At 43.3% G+C, this 21609-nt stretch overlaps 1 protein-coding gene across 4 annotated transcripts in view; it reads left to right on the forward strand.

The window, feature by feature from the left end:
* LOC109871592 (CMP-N-acetylneuraminate-beta-1,4-galactoside alpha-2,3-sialyltransferase) overlaps positions 1-21609 on the forward strand; it is an 82085-nt gene that overhangs the window by 32366 nt on the left and 28110 nt on the right. For 2 of the 4 annotated variants that reach the window (XM_020462494.2, XM_020462496.2), the window contains exons 3-9: positions 2748-2801; positions 3287-3334; positions 5174-5216; positions 7791-7883; positions 12474-12568; positions 18165-18228; positions 19925-20020. In XM_020462494.2, the coding sequence (XP_020318083.1) occupies positions 2748-2801; positions 3287-3334; positions 5174-5216; positions 7791-7883; positions 12474-12568; positions 18165-18228; positions 19925-20020 (493 nt within the window). The remainder of the gene's footprint in view (positions 1-2747; positions 2802-3286; positions 3335-5173; positions 5217-7790; positions 7884-12473; positions 12569-18164; positions 18229-19924; positions 20021-21609) is intronic. The other 2 variants (XM_020462497.2, XM_031806492.1) reach the window with 2 other exon arrangements.

Genomic DNA, 21609 nt, shown 5'->3' on the forward strand with positions numbered 1-21609 from the left:
TTGATTTTATATTTCTCACACAGAACGACAAGCTGACTAATAGAATGGGTAAACTTTTGTACTAAGGGGATAGTAGATTGACAGGCTAGTTATTTTGCTGTTCAATACTGATCTTGTTGGCTGACAAAGTAAACGTGGACAGTTCTTCAATATGCACCTCGGAATTTGATAAGGACGCGCACAGTCGCGTCCCCGTCTGTCTCCACTAGTAGCCTCCGTCAGACCTGTGATGACTGACTATGAGAAGGACGTGGTTACGTGAAGTACATTGGCTAATAAGTTTTGAGATATCTGAGAGAGCCATGTGAGTGAGAGGTGCTATGGAGCAGGCAGCTGGGAGAAGGGAATTATAATTACTATATTCAGCCCAAGGGCACAATATTCTGCAATTCTTCACATTTTTCAATAGAAGTGAGGGAATTTTGCAGTTAAGCTAATTTCCTGCAATTCTATGCATTTTGCCATGGCTAATGCTGTGTTCTTATACTCAAACATAGTCACAAAATCAATACTGCTGAATTGTTTTTGGAATTTTCAATTCTTCCTGACTGTTTAGCTTTTACTTCTCAAAGATGTTATTATTAAATATTGGTCCATTATGTTTCTACTCCCTTTATCTGGTTTTAGTTTTAAGTCGACACGATCATTTTCCATTCTGAATTTGTATTTTATTTTTATACAATAATAATATACACAAGTATGTAGACACCCCTTCAAATGAGTGGATTCGGCTATAAAATCGAGCACACAGCCATGCATTCTCCACAGAGCTCTGAATTTCAATGTGGCACCGTCATAGGATGCCACCTTTCCAACAAGTCTGTTTGTTAAATGTCTGTCTTGCTAGAGCTGCCACGGTCAACTGTAAGTGCTGTTATTGAAGTGGAAATGTCTAGGAACAACAACCACTTAGCCGTGAAGTGGTAAGCTACACAAGCTCACAGAATGGGACCGCCGAGTGCTGAAGTGTGTACCGCTTAACTAGTTTTGTCCTCAGTTGCAACACTTATTACCGAATTCCAAACTGCTTTTGGACGCAACGTTAACACATGAACTGTTCGTTGGGTGCTTCATGAAATGGGTTTCCATGGCCTCACAGCCTCGCACAAGCCTAAGATTACAATTCGCAATGCCAAGCGTCTGCTGGAGTGGTGGAAAGCTCGCCTCCATTGGACTCTGGAGGCAGTGGAAACGTGTTCTCTGGAGTAATGAATCACACTTCACCATCAGGCAGTCCAACAGACAAATCGGGGTTTGGCAGATGCCAAGAGAACGCTACCTGACCGAATGCATAGTGCCAACTGTAAAGTTTGGTGGAGGGGAAATAATGGCCTTGGGCTGTTTTTTATGGTTCGGGCTAGGCCCCTTAGTCCCAGTGAAGGGAAATCTTAACGCTACAGCATACAATGACATTCTAGACTATTCTGTGTTTCCAATTCTGTGTTTCCAACCGTTTGGGGAAGTTCCTGTTTAAGCATGACAATGCCCCCGTTCACAAAGCAAGGTCCATACAGAAATGGTTTGTTGATCGGTGTGGAAGAACATGACTGGCCTGCACAGAGCCCTGACCTCAACCCCATCGAACACCTTTGGGATGAATTGGAATGCTGACTGCGAGCCAGGCCTAATCGCCCAACGTCAGTGCCCGACCTCACTAATGCACTTGTGGCTGGAAGTAAGTCCCCTCAGTAATGTTCCAACATCTAGTGGAAAGAGTGGAGGCCGTTATAGCAGCAAAGGGGGGACCAACTCTATATTAATGCCCATGATTTTGGGATGAATGTTCGACAAGCAGGTGTCCATATACTTTTGGTTATGTGGTGGATAGATATATTTTTTTACACTGTTTGGGCTTATGTGGCCCGCCAAAGGATTTCAAACTGCTATGTTTGGTGCATCACTCTCTTGTGGTAGACTGGCTCCTGTGATGATGCCTTACCCATGACTTGTTGTACCACTGAGGGATAGTTTTTAAGTTTGTTAAAATGTCAGTTTTTTTTGTACAATCTCCACTTAAATAAAAGGATAGTACCAAACAACCCAGTGTTTGCCGGCCTAGAATCCCGTTGCTTTCATGTTCACACAGACTGGAGTGTGTCTTCCTTCTCATTGTTCAGCAGAGGCCTGTTGGTTGGGTTTAATCATCAGCAGTTAGATAAAAGAACACCACAGCTGTCCTCTGCTTATTTTGATTGAGGAACATTTTGTTGCTTTTGAAGACCTGGGATGGTTCTGTTTGAACTTGAGCATTCGTTATGCAAGAGTTCTCTTTTTTTTTTTTATCTCTTTGAAATACAAATTAAAAAGATAAATATGTAAAGGAAATGTGGATCTGTTGCCAACTGGTAAAGATAACAAACAGCATTCGTGAACGGAGCAGGGGGATTCACAGGTCAGGGTGGGTCTGCAGTGCCTTACCCCCCCCCCCCCCCCCCCCCGATGGGCAACAGTTGCATTTATGAGTCCAGCATTCTGTAATGGGCCAGTTCAACCTGCCTAAAAGTCTAATAGATTGTAGGAGTAGCCGCCTCTGTCTTGAAAATACTTTGTTTGGCAAAGAAACAATACGGTCAATAAGATGCGTCTCTGTTATTGAGTTTTCTATCTGACTGTCTGTTTGTGCTGGTTTGTCCTTGTCTGCTCTACCTGACTCCCAGGCCTATTCTTCCTGTCCAGCCCTCTCGGTCTCAGTTGCTGAGTGGACATTCTGTCTCATCTGACGTCCTCTCTAACCCTTCTGTTTGCAGAGATTGATTCGGAGTCCACTCTCATAGTCCCGACTAAAGGTCAAAGCACCACAGGTAGACTGAGGCGCTAGCCCCCTTTACATTGAGTGGTGGTGGGAAAGTGGTGCAACCGGGCTGCTTAGGGGCTCACTTTGGAATAACAACTTTCCGCAACTTTCCACTAACAACAAAAACCTTGCATTTGATTTGATCCTCTCCTCTTGTTTTCTGATCAGAATTTACTCATTCACTCATGTACTGTGGTCTTTGCTGGTACCTTTCAGAAACCACAACCACAAATACTAAAATAATCGTAAATGTGCATTTCGTAGATGATGACCAGCACAGTGGGTAGGCATCTTGATTTGGGGGATCCAGACTCTTGGTTTTTAATGGAACCTTGGGCTACTAACGTCACTAACCTCTTCCTCATTGGCCTCTGTGGTATTAGGGATTTGTGTCTTGTGCACATTTCCTGCCTTAACCTATCGGGCTGCGGACACTGGTTGCTGTGGTTAACCCCACCGGACCGGGCCTAACTGACCCTTTTTGTGTTTCAGAGTTGGAAGCGGACGTTGCTCTCACCGTGGGACAAATAGTAGGCTCAGGTACAAACCTTCCCCCTCCCTCTTTAATAATACAGCTCCATGTTCCTCCTGGAACACATCACATCCCACCGGCCAGGTTGGGGGGTTATTCATCTAGAAGATGTTCATGCTTCTCACAAAGATAATCCTACACTATTTTGTTTCTTGCAGAGAGAGCTTCTCTGCGGTTGACATCATCCCAATTACAAGTTATGTTTTCAAAGGTGTAATTTATGATGAAACTATCAGTAAATCGGATCTTTGACAGATGGCAAGTGCTACAGGGTGGGACATGGTGCCTGGCCGGACTCCCTGCAAGGCTCTGTTGCTGACCACAGATTTTACAAAGGTCCCATGCTTGGCTCCCTTTCCCTGGAAAGGGCTACTGGACAAACTCCCAAACTGTTTTTGAAATGTGTCCCATTGGCATGGTGAGAGAAATGAGTGTGACTGGCAAATGTGACTGTTTCTCTTCAAACTTTTGAACCAAGTCAACAACCACACACCGGGCGGCACTGGTGTCCGTGGGGTTTCAGTTAGTTTGATCATCCCGATGTGAATGCAGCAAATCAAGCACAGCTGAATCATTCATGTCACTCCATTGAATGATACAACAGCTCCCTCTGTTGTTGAGCATAGAACAGCAGCTCTATATCAGCCTTTTAAAAAGGAGCATCAAGTTAAAGGTTAAGCAGTGACAAAGAGTCTAAAGGGTGTCTGGTACTAAGTGGTTTCAGTGGCCAAGGTTTATGATACAGGCAGGGTCCTGCTGCTTCCTCTGCTCAGCTCCGGCTACGACGCGCTTCCTTCCACACACATGATACACACACACTCATAGCTGCTGCATTAAAACCCATGGCCCATCTTTCAAGGCAGCCTCCTCGTCTTCTCTGCTCTAGCATCCCTCTGAAGGCACAGTGCAACCACAGGAGCGCTGACAACTGCTTCCCTTTCTCCCCCTTTGCTTATTGTGTTATTTTGATGAGGGGCCATTTATGTAATTGCTGTCCTTACATGTTTACTCCGTCACAGATATTCAGTATTTACTGGCTTCATCAGAAGATGCTGTTCAGTTATGAGTAATGGTGACAGATTGCAGGCTGTAGTAGCTAGTAGAGATTCACTAGTAACACGTGTTCACTGTGTTTCACAGATCAATGGAAATAGTTCAGTAGTAGTAGTAGGTTCCAGAGACCTGGGGCATTGTGTTGACCTAACACTTTCATAGAATGCTATATGAACTAAGTCAGCATACCTCGTAGCCTATTGGCGTCATGCTGAAACACATCCAGGTCACAATGATGGATACATGTGTACACAAACGGACTGAAGTGGAATTCAAATAAGTGTCTTGCGGAATTGATTTCCCTGTTGAAGGACACTATTACTAAGCTGTTAACGGTTTTCTCTTGTCCAAGCAGAAAAAAGCAGGTAGATCTTTTTAAAGACGTTAGGCTTTAAAGCCTAAATGCAGATGAGGCTGGAAACGGCACCTATGGACCGACCCCACACGGTCCTCCTCCATAGGTGAACCACAACACAATCATTTGGACTTGAGACACGGAATGTTTTTGGCTTTCCCTAACCCCCACTTGTTTGACCGGCTGCGACGATTTCTAACGTGCTTTCAACAGACTGTTTTACTTTGGTTTCTTTTCTTTCTGAAAATCCACAGGCTGTTTACTTGGCGAGAGACATACAACTATGGCTATGACACTAATAGTTGACTATGTTCAAGATGAGGATGGATGATCACTCTGTCTTCGTCAATGGGATGAGTCTTGGTTCACAAGCCATTTTGAATCCTGTTTGTTCATTTCAGTTTTCTTACCCCTTTTCTGTCTCTTTCTTTCTTTATAGTGTATGATAAGCAGGGCTTTCTGCTGAAGCTGGATGCAAAGTTGTAAGTAAAATTACATTTTGTAAAGTAAAATGTCATTTTAAACCCAAAGGGAAACATCTTTCATCTCCAATTGATAGTTGTAGCAGATGCTAAATATGCTAATTTAGCAGATGCATATGCTAGTTGTCTGATCTTAATGGGCTAAATTCAGTTTTAACAAATCAGAAACTGAACTGGAACTAGTTGCCTGAATATTAGTATTGTGGCCTATTAATCTCATTTGCATCGCTAGTCAATTCAAATAAACATAATTAATTTGAATTATTTTTGCCAACTTTACACCAAGCAATTATGCTGGGTCGAATTATTATAACCACTCATCAATCCCTATATGACTAATAAATGTCGATGTGTGTTTAGATAAATAGGTGTTGGTATGGCTTATATGCAAACTTGAGTAATTGTATTTTGTTGGCGTGTCTGTGTGTTGATGCTTCCACTGTAAACCTAAATTCTCATCCCCCCTCCACCATGAGTATTCACATTTACAGAATCAATACTTTGTAGATCGATTACAGCTGTGAGTCTTTCTGGGTAAGTTTCTAAGGGCTATCTGCACCTGGATTGTGCAAAAATATATTTTAACGTTTATTGAACTAGGCAAGTCAGTTAAGAACAAATTCTTATTTACAATGACGGCCTAGGAACAGTGGCCTTGTTCAGGGGCAGAACGACAGATTTTTACCTTGTCAGCTCGGGGATTCGATCTAGCAACCTTTCGGTTACTGTCCCAACACTCTAACCACTAGGCTACCTGCCACCCATTTATTATTTTCAAAATTCTTCAAGCCCTGTCAATCTGGTCGTTGATCATTGCCAGACCACAAATTCAGGTCTTGCCATAGATTTATGTAAACCGTAACTCGGCCACTGTCTTTTTTTGGTAAGCAACTCCAGTGCAGATTTAGCCTTGTGTTTTAGGTTATTGTCCTGCTGAAAGGTGAATTCATCTCCCAGTGTCTGGTGGAAAGCCGACTGAACCAGGTTTTTCTCTGCGATTTTGCCCGTGCTTAGCTCCATTCCGTTTTATTTTTATCCTGAAAAATTCCCCAGTCATTACAATCATACCCATAACATGATGCAGCCACCACTATGCTTGAAATATGGAGAGTGGTACTCTGTAATGTGTTGTATTAGATTTGCCACAAACAACTTTTTGCCCAGAATACAAAGTGTTAATTGCTTTGCCATTATTTGTGCTGTATTAATTTAATGCCTTGTTTCAAACAGGATGCATGTTTTGGATTTTAAACAATTATGTACAGACTTCCTTCTTTTCCCTCTCTGTCAATTAGGTTAGTATTGTGGAGTATCTACAATGTTGTTGATCCATCCTCCGTTTTCTCCTATCACAGTCATTAAACTCTAACTATTTTAAAGTCACCATTGACCTCATTGTGAAATCCCTGAGCGGTTTCCTTCCTCTCTGGCAACTGACTTCGGAAGGAAGCCTGTATCTTTGTAGTGACTGGGTGTATTGATACAACATCCAAAGTGTAATTAATAACTTCACCATGCTCAAAGGGATATTCAATGTCAGCTTTTTATTTTTACCAATAGGTGGCATTGGAAAACCTCCTTGGTCTTTGTGGTTGAAAATGTGTTTGAAATTCACTGCTTGACTGATGGACCTTACAATTATCTGTATGTGTGGGGTACAGAGATGATGTAGTCATTCAAAAATCATGTTAAACACTTACACACAGTGACTCCATGTAACTTATTATGTGACTTAATGACATTTTTACTCCTGAACTTTATTTTGGCTTGCCATAACAAAAGGGTTGAACACTTATTGGCTCAAGACATTTCAGCTTTTCATTTTTTTATTAATTTGTAAAAATTCTATAAACATAATTTGACTTTGACATTATGGGGAATTGTGTGTAGGCCAGTGATAAAGCATCAACATTGAATCTATTTTAAATTCAGGCTGTAACACAAGAAAATGGAGAAAGTGAAGGGATGTGAATACTTTCTGAAGACCCTCTCTATAGGCACAACTCCAGGAGAACCAGCATTTTAACCCTCTCATCATCTGGACCTGCTATTACAACTGCCTACAGCAGTGGTCACCAACTGATCACTTCCTCTGACCTAGCAAAGATGGCCCGTTAGCAAAGAGACTCCAGTCCAATCCAGCTGTAGCCTGTCCATGGGCACGCATCCCCCTTCACCCTGCCATGCCCCCATCTCATCAACACTCCCTATGTGTGACGGATAGGCCCCCCCCCCCCCTGTTTATTTGAACAAGTCACGTGCCATATAGCGGTTAATTCATGAGCATGATAGTAATGAGGAGGAGGTCAAATGGGCTGCTGGATGGAGTGTTAGAACGTGACCTCTCTCGTCCTACATGACCTCTAAATAGGATAGGACAGGCATGGGATGGGCTAAAGGGAACATGTTGATTTTATTTTCTCCTCTCCACATCTTCTCAAACTATTTTTTGTTATTTCTTCCTGGGAGATCTTTGTCTAAATTGGCTTGTGTGGAAGTGCAGTGTTATCTGGTCATGTTGTTCTCAGTCTCATCTAATAACCTTTTGTCCTTCCCTCTTGGTGACATTTGCAGGTCAGCAGAATTGGCGTACAAGTATGGCAACCTCAGCGAAGGAGTGTGCAAGCCAGGCTACGCAGCTGCCAAGATGACTGCCATCTATCCAAAGTGAGAAACTCTTTCCAGGGTTTGATTAGAGTCCTTGTGTGCATGTTGAATCTTAAGAGGATTCCTCTCCTTGTCTCCATTCCTTTGTACTTTGCACTGCTGAAAAAAACTGTTCAGGTGAAGCCAAATGTTTTATATCAGTTTAGTGCCATTGAAGGAGAGGAGTTCAGGAGAGGCAGTAACTCTAAGCTATTGAGGTGCACCCCTAAGGACGTTATGACATTACTCCAGCAGGCATGGCCTACGGGGATCAACTCAGGAATAAAAGCCTCCACATTCCCACACAATCTTTTTAGTCATTAATTTATATCCTCACTACACACACTATACCAGGATCAACTACATTCAGCCGTGGGCAGATGGTCAGGGGGCTGGAACATAATTACAAATAATTTGTAGACTGCAAATTGACCGCAAGAAGCCCAAATGGAAATCATATTTGACTGAAATGTAATTTCAGGCCTTGCTTACATGTGTATACGATCACAGATATCTCTCTATTATGCGTGGGAATACTCGGGGACAAATAGAATTGGGCTGCCAGCTGAGGAACCTTGCACTATGCCATGTCCTCGTCAGCTTTCCGAACACAAAAGCATCTCTGTTGGGAGACCGTAGCCCTGTCCTACCCCATTTGAAATGGATGCCAGAAATTAGCCTTTTGTCCGAGGGGCAATGACTTCCTGTCCAGGAGGGCATGACTCATCAGATCTTCCTTCACGGAACACTCAACGGCCCTCCATGATGTCACTGGGCCTTTGATGCCATCCCAAAACTGTCTCTTCTCCAGCCATGGGTCATTGTCTCATGAGTGCTTAGCAGGTCTGGCTAGTAAAGGGACATGTTGAACATAGCAGAACAATGGCCCGGGCATTTTTCCTCAGCTGCCCCTAAATGTGGAAGATGGCGACTCCATCTTAACATAATGTACGATGATGCTGTGATGATGCATACATAGTCTTCAAAAAAACAGCTAGTAGTTGCACAGAATGCTTCAATTGGGTTAGACAGTTTGAATAACGAAGAAGACCAGCAATGACAGGATATTTATTGTATTTTGTGTTTCTTATTCTTTCTGAAACAACATATTTGTATGGTTAACTATGACTCTCATACGTAAACCAAAAAGGGGTCATCATGGTATGTTACACAAATAGTCTTAGGCCTTTTCTCTGGAGTCAGATAGTAATCCTAACTTTGGGCGAGCTACGTTGGGGCGCTGCTAAATTACAGCAGTCGTTAAAGAAGAAGCCGTGCGGTTTTCAGGCCCGTCCAACTACGAGGCGGGCCTGTGTGTTAGCCTCGTAGTTGGACATTGTTAACACATAGCCTCGTAGTTGGACATTGTTATGTGTTAACAATGTCTCCCAACGACTTCCTCTAATCAGCCACACGTGTCGGTTCAAAGTTCCCTACAAACAGCCCCCGCTGGGACAGCATTGATTATTACCACATTCACATCAGTAACACAATTCAGTTAGTACAATTAATGACTTATAGTGACAAAGTTGTGTGTCTGTTAGATGTCCCGTTAGTTTGATGAGTGCCATGTGTGAAAAAGCTAAATGTCTGGTTCGTTCATGCATGTCATGTGCAACCACAGATTCTAAATAAGCAAATGGCTAACTCTTCTAGTCCACTTTGCTTCCCTGTCAGCCCACTTACATAGATGAGTGGCATCCCCAGCTCTGTATGCCACATCTCAATCCATGTTTTGGTCTCACTCTCTCATGACCAAATAAGTTGATGATTCATGTAAAAACGTTGCCTACTTTTTCTTCTTGGCAAACTGAATTTCACATTAATTATTCCATCTGTAGTAGAAACAAAGTATATACACTGACAGTTGTTAACTTGACCAGATAAACCCCACCCCCTCAACCTCCTGAAGTGAGACTCCACCCCCTCCATCCTCCTTGTTTGTTCTCTTCCAAAAGGCCCTGCCCCACGGAATACAATATTTTCAACACCTCCCCTCACGCCAAACTGTTTGTATTGGAGCCCTAAATCAAGTGTTGGCGGTGAACTTGAGCGGAGCGGTTATGAAAATATGGCCCCCAGTGAGAGGAAATGAGCACAATGTGCCCTGGCCTCACGTTTTGGGAGCTCTCTCTCTTTAAGACAAGCAGACCAGATCCCTGTCTGTCCATGGACGAGGAGACTCTTGACTGTCCCAGTTATTTATACCGCGGCTGGGCCCCTGTAGCCACATGTTGATGAATTGCGGTTTGTTTTGGCAAGGGTCTACTTCTCTGTCAGGTGATGTGAGGAGAGAGATGGAGAGAGATGGAGAGAGATGGAGAGTCAGACATGACTGACTATTTTATTTGATCCCTTTTGACACTGGTACAACTTGTGCCTCAAGTGCAATTAAGGAGTTTGGGGAAAGTGTCACATTTTGGGAAGTTGAAAAGCGGCTCTTCTTGTTAAACATGTTTGGCCATTGATTTCAGACACGCTTAGTAGGAAGTGAAGTCTGGTAATCTGATAGCGAACTCGGATTCCTTTGGTGTTAGCCATCTTCCGCTTGACTTGTCGCACTTAACTGGCGGCAGGTAGCCTAGCGGTTAAGATCATTGGGGCAGAAAACTAAATGTTGCGGGTTCAAATCCCCTAGCAGACTAGGTGAAAAATATGTCAATGTGCTCTTGAGCAAGGCACTTAACCCTAATTGCTCCTGTAAATTGCTCGGGATAAGAGTGTTTTCTAAACTGTAAACTGTGGGCAGCCATAACTAGAGGTTGGTTAAAATGGCCCATGGCTGTAAACACAGCCCCACTAGCGGTTAGTTAAGCCACTCTGAGTTCTTCCTTCAGATGTGGAGGACATGTTGTGGTTTGCGCCCCGGACCTGTGAGTTGTAGAGAATGTCTTGTTATTTTCAGTTTAAACTGAGAAGCTACCGGTGTTGTATAGACATATAATTAGGATCTCTTGTGGAGCGTTAAGTTTTCATGTGAAGCCAAATTAATTGTTCTTATTAGGAAGGTAAGTACTTAAAATGGGTTTATCATGTAATTAATATTGCATTTCATACAACATTTTCTGACTAGAATCACCAAAATGTAATCAACATTTTATCAAACTCACTTTAAAAAAAAAAAATTGCTACTAATCATACAAATAATTTCTCCGCAAGAATACTGTCTGACATGAACCATCCTAGGACCAGTAATGTCCTTGTTATCCCCCTCTGTTTAAATGCCAGTCTGCGAGCTTGTTGTGAAAACCTTCACTGCAAGCTGTAAAAGTGGAGCATTGGAGCTGCAGGCTTGTTAAACGACAACCCCTGTGCTCTCCCCAGCGAGACAGCAGGTCATAAAAACAGACATCCATCGTCCGGCCACACTTCCAGAAGCAGCACGTACAGCCCAGGTCCGAGGGGCCTGACCGGGGGAAGTGGCTACTTCTGATTTGAGAGGAGGGCTTTATCAAAGGGGGGTCGTCACAGCCAGGGGCCGGGGGTGGAAATGCTTAAATGTGCCGTGTACCCTTAACAGTCACAGCTTCTGCGAGTATGCCAAACGCAATTTGTTTTATTTGAAGCCTCCGAGGGCAGGGGAAGTGGGTTTGTAATGTCATGGCACATTTTCCTGGAGTCTAAAAATGTTTTCAAATCTTCAAAGGAGGATTTTTGTTGTTTGCTTCGTTTCTGTACATCAAACCCCAGTCTGTATACATGTAACTAACTAGGTTGGTGTCGGAATACTTTTCTAGTGCGCCAACTGTTTCTGCACAGATTACCAATCAACACTCCCTCTTGAGTAAAACGGCCAGGCCCCTTCCTCGAAACAGCCAGGCCTCAAATCATCTGGGACAGAAAGACACATCAATACATCGTCAGGACACGTATACCCAAACTATGCGTCAAGAATGATTTAGACCTTTTCCTGGGAAAAAAACTTTGTCAATGAGGGTACATGCAGGAGGCTTGTTCTCTTTCTCCCCTGTGTTATGTCTTTTCCTCCCTTGAGCCAGACCGTTTTGCTCTGTGTGTGTGCAGGATTGGTTTGGGGAACGGGGCGAAGCGGAAAAGTGGGATGACGTTGTTAGATTGATGAGTGGAATAAGCGTCTCCTCTTACGGTCCAGTGTCTTTAACTCCTGGCAGGACATTCACACCAGAGCCCTAGGGGTCACGGCAGAGATGAGTGGGGGCCACTTCCTTCTCGGGGAGAACGAGAGATGACACGCTTTTAGAAAAAAACTAGTGTCCTGCGAGACATTGTGGTTGTACATTGTACCCCCAGACACATGTTCTCTGCTTGATCACCCCTGCATGGGCGTTCAGGTTAACTCCGTTGCGCATTGACGAGTGTCAATCTAACTTGATTAACACGGCACGTTATCTGTGGTGGACCTCTCACGGCACGTTATCTGTGGTGGATCTCTCACGGCACGTTATCTGGAATAGGACAAGGATTTGGCTGGCTTTTGAACTATGCATCTGGAAATGAGAGGGCGCAACTAAGTCAACACAACACAAGTAGGCCTATTTTGTTTAACTTTAGTCCTCCTGACCTGCACATGGTTGAACAGACAAATCCTCTAAAATATAAGCTCTCCCGTTCTTCTCTCTGCTGTTCTCACAGGTTCATGAAGCCAGCTCCCATGTTTCTTGACCGGAACTTCAAGCGTCTGGCCAAAGTCAGCAATTACTTACCTCCATTTGGATTCAAAACACAAGGTAAGACACATTGCGTGTCTAATGTGCACAAATTGGATTATGCCCCCTTGAGCAAGGCACTTAACCCTAATTTCTCCTGTAAAGCACTATGCCCCCATCCATGTATCTCATTGATGTCAATGGATGTGTCATTAACTTGTCATTGTGGTTTTGGAACTGTGTATGGATTGTGGTTTGAGCTGGATAGGTAAGCTAAAGAGAAGAGTGTGCCAGGGCTCTACCATCCTTATCACCACGTGTCAGTTAGCACATCTTTACTCTTGGTGATAGAGCTGGCAGAACAGCCCTCCTGGCATACTTGGTCTAATTCTGCTCCTGTCATGCTCTCTGTCTCTACACACTGCCTCTGACCGTGCCATTACCCGGGGTGGGGGGCAGGGTGGAGGGTGAGAATGGGATGCATGAATACTACAGGACATTTCTTGCTACGGCAACATCTGGATAGCGAGACAGCACTTTTCAGTTTCTCTGAAATTCTACAAACTTCTATGGCATTTTCCAACTTCAACACCCATACTAAATGTATGGCGAAATGCATTAAACTATAAAGCTACTTAACATAAATTATTATTATCAGATGCTCTTATCCAGAGTGACTTACAGGAGCAATTAGGGTTAAGTGCCTTGCTCAAGGGCACATTGACAGATGTTTCAGCTAGTTGGCTCGGGGATTCGAACCAACATCCTTCCGGTTTCTTGCCCCACACTCTTAACCGCTAGGCTACCTACCGTTCTTTCCTCGACTGTGAAGTAGTCATGTCTCAATACGGGGTTAGGTAGCTCACTGACTGCCAAAAGACTGACAAGAATCTATGCATTTCATGAATCAAACTTCATGATGAGGTAAAAAGGGTGTGGCCTGAGTACATCCTCTCGCATTTTTTCCTACTTATGAACGAAGTGAGTGTAAAGGTACACTGAATGTTACCTATGTGCTCTGGCAAGGGCCCTCTGCCCACTCTCACACGCTGGTTTTCAAAGGCGAGCACCTTGTGTGCACCTGGTTTCTGTTTTCTCCACGGATGGTGACTGCAGTACTGTTTCCCTTGTCTTTGTATGGAGAGAATACGTGTGGATCTTGAATAGCACTCCACAAAGGATTCCAAATTAGAATCCCTACAAAATGTTAAGCATGAAAATAAACATTTTATTTGAGCTTTTTTTGCTGCCAAGCTGCCACTGAGGTTTACCTGAAACACAGTCTTGTTCGCTAGACTTTATGCAGGTGAAAGCCCCTCCATCATGCTATAAGCCAGCATGGGGAGCATTTTTTAAAGGGACCTTTTTTACCACCTAAAGCAAGGGGTTCCTAACCATTTCCCCCCCCAGGGACCCCAATTTCAAGACCCCCACATTTCAGGTACCCCTATTTCATGCCCTCCCCCAACGCCCAATTAATTATTCATTTGTTTAGCTTTTTTGTTTAGGGAAATGTCAGTTTTTAAGCTAATATTCCCTGCCATGTTACATTAACATGGCTCATGACATCTTTTGGATGGGGCTAGTTCATTCAGGATAATACGGTCAAATAAAACCTATCCCTGATTCTTTTTAAATGTAACTATAAAGGGAATAGCTCAATTATTGCTACAGAGTCACCCATTTGTTTAAGATGCCTTCCCATTCAAAGTCCATTTGAATTATTCTCCTTTTTGTACCCCTTGACTTTAGATAGTCATGTCTAAGCCTCTGACTGTCATATAGACAAACCAAGGATATCCCCATGTGCATCGGAGCTAAGCTTTTGGATTGCCTAGACCAGGGTTTCCCAATCACCGGGCCGGGGACCGCTGGCCTAGACCAGGGTTTCCCAATCACCGGGCCGGGGACCGCTGGCCTAGACCAGGGTTTCCCAATCACCGGGCCGGGGACCGCTGGCCTAGACCAGGGTTTCCCAATCACCGGGCCGGGGACCGCTGGCCTAGACCAGGGTTTCCCAATCACCGGGCCGGGGACCGCTGGCCTAGACCAGGGTTTCCCAATCACCGGGCCGGGGACCGCTGGCCTAGACCAGGGTTTCCCAATCACCGGGCCGGGGACCGCTGGCCTAGACCAGGGTTTCCCAATCACCGGGCCGGGGACCGCTGGCCTAGACCAGGGTTTCCCAATCACCGGGCCGGGGACCGCTGGCCTAGACCAGGGTTTCCCAATCACGGGGCCGGGGACCGCTGGCCTATACCAACTGACCAGACCACAATGCACCTAGAATGGATCGTTTGATAAAGTTGAGATATTTCTGACCTGTATACAATTATGCTCTTTGCCAATCCCAAGTGATTCATAAGCATTGACGATGTATTAATGTTAGACTGACCAGTCTCCGGTGTTTCCCTTTACCTTTTGTCTACTCTGCTCTATAGCTGCATGCTGTAGCATAATTATCAGAGACCTCCAGTCCTTCTTCCATATTTCAGCTGAAGATTTTCATCGGCAGAACCGTGTACGTCAAGGCGATGGTTATTTGTCTGAGCTGCTGCCCAGACATACTTGGCTGAAGTGTTTATCCTAGTCGCTAATAACAATTAGCCGTCATGTCTTCCCCCCCCCCCCCCCCCCCCCTTGAAGAAAACTTCCCTTCTGCGATTTCGCACCCCCTCGAGTCGGGTGTGGTCTGGTCCTCTGTTTTTGCTACCCGAGGTGATGCTTGATGCCGGACATCGACACCTTGTCCAAACAATGGGCCGCTGCTCTTTTTCTGCTTTTTAATCATTAGAGGGATAAAGCTGTAAGCCTGCTGCATTACTCTTGCAAGAGACCCATGTAGATGCTTAAATGTGATTATACACTATATATACAAAAGTATGTGGACACCCTTTCAAATGAGTGGATTCGGCTATTTCAGCCACAACCGTTGCTGACGAGTGTATAAAATCGAGCACACAGCCATGCAATCTCAGACACACGTTGGCAGTAGAATGGCCTTACTGAAGAGCTCAGTTACTTTCAACTTGGCACCGTCATATTGAAAGTAATGCCAGATTTGTCATAGGATGCCACCTTTCTAACAAGTCAGTTAGTCAAATTTCTGCCCTGCTAGAGCTGCCCCAGTCAAATGTGTAAGTGCTGTTATTGTGAAATTGAAACGTCTAGGAGTAACAACGGCTCAGCCACCAAGTGGTAGGCCACGCAGCCTCGCAGACAGGACCACCGAGTGTTGAAGCGCACAGCATGTAAAAATCATCTCTTCTCGGTTGCAACACTCACTACCGAGGTCCAAACTGCCTCTGGAAGCAACGTCAGCACGAGCTGTCCATCTGGAGCTTCATGAAATGGGTTTCCATGGCAGAGCAGCCGCACACAAGCCTATGATCACCATGCTCAATGCTAATCGTCGGCTGGAGTGGTGTACAGCTTGCCTCCATTGTTCTCTGGAGTGATGAATTATGCTTCACCATCTGGCAGTCCAACGGTTTGGCGGATGCCAGGAGAACGCTACCTGCCCCAATGCATAGTGCCAATTGTAAAGTTTGGTAGTGGAGGAATAATGGTCTGGGGATGTTTTTCATTGTTCAGGCTAGGCCCCTTAGTTCCAGTGAAGGGAAATCTTAATGCTACAGCATACAATGATATTCTAGACAATTCTGTGCTTCCAACTTTATGGCAACAGTTTGGGGACAGCCCTTTCCTGTTTCAGCATGGCAATGCCCCCGTGCACAAAATGAGGTCCATACAGAAATAGTTTAAGATCAGTGTTGAAGAACTTGACTGGCCTGCACAGAACAATGACTTCACCCCCACCGAACACCGTTGGGATGAATTGGAACGCCGAATGAGACATGTGCCGACCTCATTAATGCTCTTGTGGTTGAATGGAAGCAAGTCCCCGCAGCAATGTTCCAACATCTAGTGGGAAGCCTTCCCAGAAGAATGGAGGCTGTTACAGCAGCAAAGGGGGGATCCACTCCATATTAATGCCCATGATTTTGGAATGAGCTGTTTAACGAGCAGGTCTCCACATACTTTTGGTCATGAGTGATACTTTCAAATATTACTTTTTTGGACAAAAGATATACACTACCGGTATAAAGTTTTAAAACACCTACTCATTCAAGAGTTTATTTTTTATTTTTTATTTTTTTTACTATTTTCTACATTGTAGAATAATAGTGAAGACATCAACACTATATGGAATCATGTAGTAACAAAGTGTTAAACAAATCAAAATACATTTGAGATTCTTCAAATAGCCACCCTTTGCCTTGATGAGTAATGCCAGATATGTAAACATTAAGTGGTTAAGATAATGTAGAATAGTATAGAATACTGTATATACCTATTACATGAGTAATGCCAGATATGTAAACATTATTAAAGTGACTAGTGTTCCATTCCTTACAGTGGCCAGTGATCTCTGGTCTATGCCTATAGGCTGTCTCTAATGTGCTAGGGATGGCTGTGTAACAGTCTGATGGCCTTGAGATAGAAGCTGTTTTTCAGTCTCTCGGCCCCAGCTTTGATGCACCTGTACTGACCTCGCCTTCTGGATGATAGTGGGGTGAACAGGCAGTGGCTCGGGTGGTTGACGTCCTTGATGATCTTTTTGGCCTTCCTGTGACATCGGGTGTTGTAGGTGTCCTGGAGGGCGGGTAGTTTGCCCCCGGTAATGCGTTGGGCAGACGACACCACCCTCTGGAGAGCCTTGCGGTTGCACCGGGCGGTGATACAGCCAACAGGGTGCTTTCAATTGTGCATCTGTAAAGGGTTTTAGGTGATACTCACATTTCTTTAGCCTCCATTTGTTTGTCAGTGATGTGTACGAAACTTGAAGCTTTCCACCTTCTCCACTGCAGTCCTGTATATAGGGGGGTGCACCCTCTGCTGTTTCCTGAAGTCCACGATCATCTCCTTTGTTTTGTTGATGTTGAGTTAGCGGTTATTTTCCAGGCACCACACTCCCAGATCCCTCACCTCCTCCCTGTAAACTGTCTCGTCATCGTTGGTTATCAAGCCTACTACTGTTGTGTCATGAGAGCCAGGTTTATCATAGCTCATGAAGCTGGTTGAGACAATGCCAAGAGTGTGCAAAGCTGTCATCAAGTCAAAGAATGGCTACTTTGAAGAATCTCAAATATATAAAATGTATTTTGATTTGTTTAACACTTTTTTAAAGTTACTACATGATTCTATATGTTATTTTATAGTTTTGATGTCTTTACTATTATTCTACAATGTAGAAAATAGTTTTAAAAAAATAAGAAAAAACCTTGAATGAGTAGGTGTTCTAAAACGTTTGACCAGTAGTGTAGATCTCCCAATAATCTGGCCATGGTAGATCTATGACTAATATGAGAAGCAAAGAGCCAAGAGGTGCTAGTGGGCTTACAATGTAAGACTTCTGATATGTATTTTACAACGTTAGTCACCTGGCCTGTGGCTTATCCTTATCTGTAATTGAATACATGTGGGGGATGTTCTCTTCTCCAGACCTCCAACTCTCCCAAGGACCACCTAGCCTGCTATAGCATTTTCTGGGAGTTGAAGTTCTTGAGTTGTTTATTGAAGAGGAGCTATTAATCCTTTTCATTATTATTTTTGTCTGTGAACTAGCAATAATAATTCATTGTAGTTGATATCTAAACTCTTTTTTTTTTTCCAGAAACAATTATAGACATTATTCTAACTGCCACAAAGAACTATGGGCTGGGTCAAGACGTTGACAGGTAATTACCACAGGAACTAAGTAAAACTCTCTCACACACAAATGCAATCTGTTGAAGTCGGAAGTTTACACCTTAGCCAAATACATTTAAACTCAGTTTTTCACCATTCCTGACATTTAATCTTAGTAAACATTCCCTGTCTTTGGTCAGTTAGGATCACTACTTTATTTTAAGAATGTGAAATGTCAGAATAAGAGTAGAGTGATTTATTTCAGCTTTTATTTCTTTCATCACATTCTCAGTGGGTCAGAAGTTTACATACGTTCAATTTGGTAGCATTGCCTTTAAATTGTTTAACTTGGGTCAAACATTTCGGGTAGCCTTCCACAAGCTTCCCACAATAAGTTGGGTGAATTTTGGCCCATTCCTCCTGACAGAGCTGGTGTAACTGAGTCAGGTTGGTAGGCCTCCTTGCTTGCACACGCATTTTCAGTTCTGCCCACAAATTTTCTATTGGATTGAGGTCAGTGCTTTGTGATGGCCACTCCAATACCTTGACTTTGTTGTCCTTAAGCCATTTTGCCACAACTTTGGACATATGCTGGGGGTCATTGTCCATTTGGAAGACTCATTTGCGACCAACCTTTAACTTCCTGACTGATATCTTGGGATGTTGCTTCAATATATCCACATTATTTCCCTACCTCATGATGCCATCTATTTTGTGAAGTGCACCAGTCCCTCCTGCAGCAAAGCACCCCCACAACATGATGCTGCCACCCCTGTGCTTCACGGTTGGGATGGTTTCTTCGGCTTGCAAGCACCCCCCTTTTTCCTCCAAAAATAACGATGGTCATTATGGGCAAACAGTTCTATTTTTGTCCCCATGTGCAGTTGCAAACCGTAGTCTGGCTTTTTTTATGGCGGTTTTGGAGCATTGGCTTCTTCCTTGCTGAGCAGCCTTTTCAGGTTATGTCGATTATAGGACTCGTTTTACTGTGGATATAGATACTTTTGTACCTGTTTCCTCCGTAGCATCTTCAGAAGGTCCTTTGCTGCTGTTCTGGGATTATTTGCACTTTTCGCACCGAAGTACGTTCATCTCTAGGAGACAGAACGCGTCTCCTTCCTGAACGGTATGGCGGCTGCGTGGTCCCATGGTGTCTATACTTGCATACTATTGTTTGTACAGACGAACGTGGTACCTTCAGGCGTTTGGAAATTGCTCCCAGATTTGTGGAGGTGTACATTTTTTTTTTTTTTCTGAGGTCTTTGCTGATTTCTTTTGAATTTCCCATTATGTCAAGCAAAGAGGCACTGAGTTTGAAGGTAGGCCTTGAAATACATCCACAGGTACACCTCCAATTGACTCAAATGATGTCAATTAGCCTATCAGAAGCTTTTTAAGCCATGACATAATTTTCTGGAATTTTCCAAGCTGTTTAAAGGCACAGTCAACTTAGTGTATCTAAACTTATGACCCACTGAGATTGTGATACAGTGAATTATAAGTGAAACAATCTGTCTGTAAACAATTGTTTGAAAAATCACTTGTGTCATGCACAAAGTAGATGTCCCAACCGACTTGCCAAAACGATAGTTTGTTAACAAGAAATTTGTGGAGTGGTTGAAAAATGAGTTTTAATGACTCCAACCTAAGTGTGTAAACTTCTGACTTCAACTGTACATACTAGCACTTACACACATTCTTTCTCTTTCCAAACATTCTCACTGGCCAGACATTCTTCTCTTCCAGTTTAATTTGTAAAAGATGCATTATCGTGGGCAATGGTGGTATCCTGGCTAATAAGTCTCTGGGCTCCCGAATCGATGATTACGACATTGTGGTGAGGTGAGTCTTTACTAATGTAAGGGCAACGCGATGCCAGTTCCAGGGGTAAATAAAAATATGAAGTCCTTGTTGAAATTCTTACACAGGGACACTCTAAGTCAATCCTAAATCAATGTTTGTCAGCACGCTGGCGAGGTTCCAACCAAAGCACCTCACTTCAATTTATTAATTTTAATATTTTAACTAGGCAAGTCAGTTAAGAACTCATTCTTATTTACAATGACAGCCTACCGTGGAACAGTGGGCTAACTGCCTTGTTCAGGGACAGAACAACAGATTTTTACCTTGTCAGCTCAGGGATTCGATCCAGCAACCTTTTGTTTACTGGCCCAATGTTCTAACCACTAGGCTACCTGCCGCCCCAATCAATCAGGAGCTCTGCTTGGGCAGTCCCAGCAGTTGTCTTATGCCATGATGATCTGGACGAGACTGCTGTACATAATACAAGTTATATTTGTGATTTAGCTTAATTAATCATTACCATTTTGTTTCATTCATGTGACCAACCAATACTGGTTCATAACATGTGACAGACCAAAACCTCATAAGGCTTCTTCTCTTTAAGCTAAGACCTTGAAACTGAGATCTTTCTTTCTCAAAACAAGTACTGACAAATCACAGATACTGATGAGTGAGGATTCGTTCAGTCAGTCACTTGCGTGAACACAGAAATTGGTTATTAGATCAGCGCATGAATAGAAGACAGAAATTGGTTATCAGAAAAGCACAAACGTTAAAATTCCAAAAACACTGAATTTGATGTGATTACATCCTGCTTATTGTCGATTCCTCCTGAACTCTGAAGCTTGTTAATGTTGATTAACTTAGGTTAGGGCTTAGATTGACATGAGTGTAAACCTACTGTTTTATCAGTACACCATGAAGGGTACTGGGCATTTGTTGGCAAGCCCAGTATCAGAATGAAACTAAATAGAAGCTAAATGACCATTTATTGGCAAAAATTGTAGTCATATTTGAGAGGGAGTGAAACTAAATTCTCAAGTCCCCAGTCTTGTTATGATGTCAACACACAATGTATAGAGCCCCACAGTGGAGCTGTCATAATACCCATAAAACCTGCGGTCAAACAGGGAATGGTTCCAATCGTTTTTCCACCATTTTTTTTTCCCATTGGGAATTTTGGAAACATTTCAAATCAGGGTTGTGTTTTGCGTAGGCTTACCCTGGCGTGATGTTTTGATAACCTTGTAAATCTCTCGGACAAGGTAACTTTAATATATTTGGCTCTATTTACTCTCAGATTCTAAAATGCTAATTAGCATCAAAGTAGACAACATTCAAGACTACAAATCACAGCAAGCTCCCGCACGTCATCTTTGCTGATGGGTATTGTGTCAATTTAAAACTATCAAGAGACAGTTCATGGAATTGTCAATTTAAAGAAATTTAGCAGACTAATTCATTACCAAATTTAGCTATTAGATAGTTAATCCAGAGATTCTTACCTTTGCCTTGATTTGGCAGTCTCGTCCAGATCATCATGGCATTTGTAGTTCTTTATGATAGCCACATTAGCAGCTAATTAGCATTTCATTTTTGGGGGATAAATACAGGCAAATATATTGATA

This window comes from Oncorhynchus kisutch, linkage group LG27 (assembly GCF_002021735.2).
Source record: "Oncorhynchus kisutch isolate 150728-3 linkage group LG27, Okis_V2, whole genome shotgun sequence".
In the NCBI taxonomy this organism is placed as follows: domain Eukaryota; kingdom Metazoa; phylum Chordata; class Actinopteri; order Salmoniformes; family Salmonidae; genus Oncorhynchus; species Oncorhynchus kisutch.